Source organism: Diuraphis noxia, unplaced genomic scaffold (assembly GCF_037042655.1).
Source record: "Diuraphis noxia isolate RWA-SAM2 unplaced genomic scaffold, SU_Dnox_SAM2 contig0001, whole genome shotgun sequence".
NCBI classification, from domain to species: domain Eukaryota; kingdom Metazoa; phylum Arthropoda; class Insecta; order Hemiptera; family Aphididae; genus Diuraphis; species Diuraphis noxia.
In genome coordinates, this window is record NW_028301711.1 from 67,862,075 (window position 1) to 67,868,341 (window position 6,267).

The window sequence follows — 6,267 nt, forward strand, 5'->3', positions numbered from 1 at the left end:
TTAATCAAGATTAGGTTTAATGGAGTTAAAAAAATCATCATCACTTGAATCAGTTTCACCAAACTGATCTCCTTCAGACTCTACTACTATGTCATCAGTATTGTAATATTCTTCCTCGTTCTCACTACTAGAACTAGTAGAACTACAAGCCTGATAACTACAGGAAGGCTCATCATCGTCATTGTTAACGGTTAAAGATTCTTGGTTTGTTTGTACACTTTTTACCGGTTTTGACACTTCCAGGTCTCGATTATTTATATGTTCATAAATAAATAGTAACTTTTTGGCTGTTAAATTTGTGAGGCGATTTCTCCTTTTAGTATGGATGAGTGAATAAGAGCTAAAAGAACGCTCTGTAGCTGCTGAGGATGCAGGCAAGGAAAGAATAGCAGATGCTACTTTTGATAGACTTGTGTTTGAACAAAGGCCATTCCACCAGATACGTGCTTCAATATCATCAATATTGTTCCATAGAATATCTTTGGCCCATAATCCTTCGTGTGAACGATACTCGGCTAGTTCAATTATTATCTGTGAAATAAAATGAAAATTAAATACACAAAAAACCAATACAAAAATATTAAATTTACAAACAGTTAATTTTTAGTCAAAACAATAGGTTACAATTCAATAATATTTTAATATGATCTCATTGATAGTACCCATTAATTGTATAATTTATTTAACAAAGTAATATTATTATTTAATAAAACACTGACAAGTATGAAATAAGTAGTTATTTGATGAAAAAACATAATACAGAAATATTTATAACAATTGTATATTTACCTTGTTATATTCATTTGGTGTTAATAATTTATCAGCAACTTTTTGTATATAAACAATTCCCTCTACATCACATCCTTGAATCTTTCCCTTGATATTTTGGATCTAAGACGTTTGCTGCATAATGAATCGGATGAATAGCCATATCATAACGTTTATCAAATGCTTCATTTAAAATATTTTGTTCTTCTAAGAGTAAAGGAGAAGTAGACATTTGCAACATAACATTGTTTTTTATATCATTCAAAGCAGCCGGAACATCAGACAACCTTGGTATATCATACTCTAATTTTGTTATCCAAAGAGTGATTGGACTAATTAGAGTAATAATACTTTCAACAAGCTCCCAGAATTCATCTGATAAAATGCTTTGTTTTACACTTTTGTCAAGTCTTTCAATTACCTACAAAATAATTTGATCAATAATATTTCTTGTTAGTTTTTGTTTTTATCATTTATTGAATATATTATGTAAATATTATAACATTTATATAGGTATATCTAAATATCACTTACACTTAAATCTTCAGAGACAGCTAGCTGTTGTAGTACATTTTTATTTTTATGAAGACTCTTTAAGCATATACAAAGTGAACCCCATCTTGTTGTAACTGGTAGTTTTAAGGAACAGTCAATTTTTTTTGTTTTTTGAATGTTCGTAAAGTTGGCTATTAAAAAGTCATATAATAATACATTACTACATCAGGTACAGTGTATTATTTTAAATAGCTACTATAATATAATTATATATTATATTATATATAATTTATTGTTAAATACATTACCTTTAAGAATATGACTGCTAATTATATTTTTGACTATGTTTTTTGATTTTTTTTCAATTTCCATACATGATTTTAATTTAATTATATCAGCTATCAAAAGATTTAAAGTGTGGCAAATACATGAATAAAATGCAATTGGTAAATTTTTGTAACGGTCATCTTTTTGTAAAAGTATCCATGCTTTTTTCATGGATGATGCATTATCTGTAACAACTCCAAGACATTTATTTCTATCCAAATCATCAATCACTTTACCCAGTTCAGTAGCAATATATTCCCCTGTATGACGCTCTGTGTTACAATCTATTGTTTTAAATACAAATGGTTTTGGAGTAGTAACTATGATATTCATTATGGACTCATTTCTGAAATATTTATATGATTATTATTTTAAATTGTATATAAGATAATAATATACATGAAAGCTAATAAGTAATAATATAACAATGTGTTTAAATAAAGAAATATGTAAAAAAAAAATATGTACCTAAAAGTTATTACCACTTATTAGGTACCTATTGAAATTAGTTTAAATAAATAATTAATTTTTAATTTAACATTAAAATCTTTTGAACATTGTGGCAAACTATAAACTAAAATTATTTTAGCTATTTACCAAGTTAAATTAGGTTAAAATAATGTAGATGAATAATAAAATTATAACTAACTTCAACATAAATCAAAATATTGATGCTACAGTTTTACTATGATACAGTTTTTTGATGCTAACTAACCTTATATTACTCCAACCATCAATTTGAATTCCATAAACTTTACTGTTTTTAATCTTATTGTTGACTTCACAATTAATTCTTTCATACTCATTATTTAAAAGTATTTTGGATAAGACATAACGTGAAGGAGGTGTGTAACTTGGCCTTAGAGCCTTAAAAAAATTAATCCAATGAGTGTTTTCTACAATTGAAAATGGTACAGTAGAAGAAAATATAGCTCTTGCCATTAACTCATCCAGACGCAACTAAAATAATTTCAAATTTCTAACATTATTTCATACATTAAATTTATAAATTAGATATTGTCATATTTATATAAGAAATACATTGTATTCCCACAAATTAATTTAATTATTTGATTTTAAATATAATATAATTCCTATCATAAAAATAACAAATTTGAAGTACTTTTATCTATATAATATTATGTTTTAAGTCACAAATAGTATTATTGTAATAGTATTAATAATAGTAGTGTGTAATGAGAACTTATCAAATTATATTTCCATTTAAAATGTATAATATGATTTTTTACAGATATAAATACAAATAATTAACTATTTTACCTTTTCTTCATTGCTCATAGTATCAACAAAGTTCAATACACTTTGTTGGCAAGACACTTTTGAGTTTTTGGTTTCACCTTCAGGTGGTGTCGAATTGGTCAAATTACTGCAGCTATTTTCCTCATTAGGTTTTTCAACATAAGTACCTAATAAATATAAAAAAGATAATATTTTAAGAATAGTTCAAAAGGTTTTTATAAATTATTTATTATTAGGTATGTGAAACTGATGAGCTACTTACGTGAATACTTTGATGAAAAGTTGTCCAATATATGTTTTGGTACTTTTGTACATTCTTTTTTAATATGTAGAGCCATTCTCGTAACATTTTCCTTGTAACTTTTTTCACAATATTTACACAAATACTTGTCACCATGTTTAATATAGCATTTGGTTTTTATCATTTTTGGTTTCATTTTTTAAGCAGGTACTTATTAGTTATTTTGAAATAATTTTCATAAAATATAATATAACTTACATTTACGTCGTTAATCTTTAAGTTCATACATTTAACATTTATGTCATTTATGATAATCATAATCAGGAACATAAAATAGTAGTTAATAATATTATAATAATCATAATTAGTAATAAATGATAACAAATAACACCGATAACCGTCAGCTAATTTTAAAACTTGGAAATAAACAACGATAAAATTTATCATGGTTATTTGCGCAATCGCGCATGTTATTAATACACAGGGTACCTAGTACAAACTACTACACTGTCAATGTTTACTTTTTAAATAAATCTAAATATAGTCATAAACTCATATAGATAATAAACTAAAATACAGAAATACCAACTAAATAAACGTATTCCACTTGTAAAAACATTTAAAATAAGGGGTCACTCAATTTTTTTCAATGGTAAAAAAAAATTACCGGGTAAAAAAAAGCTCGGTAAAATTTACGTAAATTTACTTTTACCCGTAAATTTTACCGGGTAAATTTACCGAGCTCACATCACTAGTTGTAGGCATACTGTGGTCGGTAGTATACCGTACTATTGGTAACACTGCCTTAGTGTTTATTATGTTATTATTTTTTATACCGATAGTGTATCAGTAGTTGAAGACTTGTAGTTGTAGTAACTTATGTCTTATGTATTATGATACTCGTTTATGATTAATAAAAGTTATTATTATTATATGAATATTCTTTCTTACATTTAATTATGCCCAGAAAGAAGAGGCCTTCCTACAATATAGTGTAAATAATTAAATAAAACAAAGTGAGTATTGTTAATTTATTAGAGAAATATTCCTTCCGTCCGTCCGTGTTCGGAACTAACTATAACTGATAAAACAGTCTTCACATTGTGATAATAGTATAATGATAATAATTTGAACCTTACAATAGGTAACTTTTTTGAAATATTCATTTAGATTTATCTCAAAAATGATTATTAATAATAATTATTATTATATAAAATCTTTAATAATTTATGTAATGAAGTTAAATGCATTTTTAATATTATAAAGTTATCAATTTTTTATAATTTATTTAAAACTATATTATGGAATGTAATTTTTCTTATTTTCTGAATTATGTATTCGTCATTATGTACACAAAAACATTAGAATTATTTGTTTTTATACTATTACAATTATTGGGGGTAGAATTGAATGATTTTGTATTTGTATTATTTACTATCATGTATATTTATGTAAATTATATCAAGCTTTTAGTAAAGATATTAATTATTTGCACAATATACTGCAAAAAATATGTATATTTTACTACACCCTGCAGAGTACCAATCATTGTCTAGGTCAAATATATATTCTCCAATGTGTATTTTTTGTTTTTATTTACTTTTTATTTAATAACAAATTATTATTATTATTATTGTTTAGCATGATAAAATTATAGTACAATGTGTATAAGAATTCGTTCTAGAAGCGCGCACGCACGCACACGGGTCTTGGTATGCAGCTGTCTCGTGATGGCGGCACTGCATTGTTCGGTAAACAGGTTTAAGGGTGCCGTTGAACACAGTGGTGGTGGCGCCTGGTGACTGAGCACCGAATATAATGAATCATACGTGAAGAGAATTAAGATTTTTAAAAAAGATGCATTACCATAGCTATATTATTATTGAAGGTATTTTTTTATGATTGTATAATACATGCATATAATAAAATGTGTTATTTTAATCTAATGAATTAAGAAACAAATAAGTGACAAAAAGATTTTAAAAAGTAAATTTGATTTCACCACAACGCCTTACTATGTGTGTGTTGCATGGAAAACAACATCTTTCGAAATAAATCGATGTGAATCTTAGTTCGTCACTTGATATAATGCGACACAACGTAGGTAGCAGGTATGAATACATAAGCATAAATACTAAAAATATAATATAGCGTATTATAACAATTATTTTACCTTGATCCAATAACAGGCTATTGTATGTGGTCGATGAACGAAGGAAGAAGAACTAGGTTTGATGTTTATTTATAAAGTTGAATAGATATGAAAATATTTTAAATATTAGAAGTAATAAAAATAATGTATAATGTATCTAACTTAAAAAAAAAAATAATAATATGGTTATAGACGTTATAGTACGTTACATATGACCATTGACCATAGCCGGAGACATACGCAGGTGTACTAACCTGTTTTGATATCGGAGCGTTTAGCATCGTCCGAGTCATGGACGTATCTAAGAGGTGGGGCAAGGGGGCTGGTACAGATTTCCCGATTTTGATAACAAGCGAGATATCATCAAAATCAAAATTCGGGAGATCAGTTTTGCCAACCTTGGAAAAATAAAATTCCCGCATGAGATATTGTTTCTTTTACCTGACCAATTTTGCCAACATAAAAATATACTAAAACCGTTTTTATTCGCCTTTAAAATATTTAAAAACCTAACTACCGCTTATAAATATACTAACTACAAAATAAATGGTATAATAACAATAAGGCATATTAAATATTATAATTGCTTTAATTGCCTAAGTATATAAAATTTGTTAGATTTGTTTGTATACAAGGCATTTTATGCATTGATTATTATTACATGCTACATAACTTTCTTTAGCAGATGGTACTTTAAGGGATTTATAATATCTGAAAAATATAGACTTCTAATGGCCCAAGTGCTGAACAAATTGGAAATGTATTCTCTCCTTTATATTTTTTACTGTTTCTACAATAAATATATTTATTTATTTATTATATTATACAGTTTGCTAGAAAACATACTTAATATATAGCATTAAACATATTACCTTTCTTTTGCTACAAATTGCAATCATAATAAAATAATTAATTGATATAGTGAATTTCTTTTGTGTTTAATAAACAGAATAATCAAAATAATACATTAATTTAAAAAACAAATCCAAATTCTTGCAATATTCCTACACTATACTGTACTTAA

At 26.2% G+C, this 6,267-nt stretch overlaps 1 protein-coding gene across 1 annotated transcript; it reads right to left on the minus strand.

Annotated features, from left to right (window-relative positions):
* On the minus strand, positions 1 to 3,188 carry LOC107171023 (uncharacterized). The gene is made up of 7 exons (XM_089214989.1): positions 3,113 to 3,188; positions 2,872 to 3,017; positions 2,306 to 2,550; positions 1,692 to 1,936; positions 1,303 to 1,454; positions 899 to 1,189; positions 1 to 531 (listed from the first exon to the last, which is right to left on the minus strand). Exons 1-7 carry the CDS (start codon positions 3,186 to 3,188, stop codon positions 1 to 3), a joined length of 1,686 nt encoding a protein of 561 aa, XP_089071115.1.
* Between the last annotated feature and the right edge of the window lie 3,079 nt (positions 3,189 to 6,267).

What these genes read in the sequence shown, in the direction of transcription:
- LOC107171023 (XM_089214989.1), bottom strand. Translation starts at nt 3,188, where the DNA reads ATGGCTCTACATATTAAAAAAGAATGTACAAAAGTACCAAAACATATA. An exon ending in GATGGTTGGAGTAATATAAG is followed by an intron (nt 1,937 to 2,305) that starts GTTAGTTAGCAT and finishes TAAATATTTCAG; the next exon opens with AAATGAGTCCATAATGAATA. An exon ending in ACCAATTGCATTTTATTCAT is followed by an intron (nt 1,455 to 1,691) that starts GTATTTGCCACA and finishes ACTTTTTAATAG; the next exon opens with CCAACTTTACGAACATTCAA.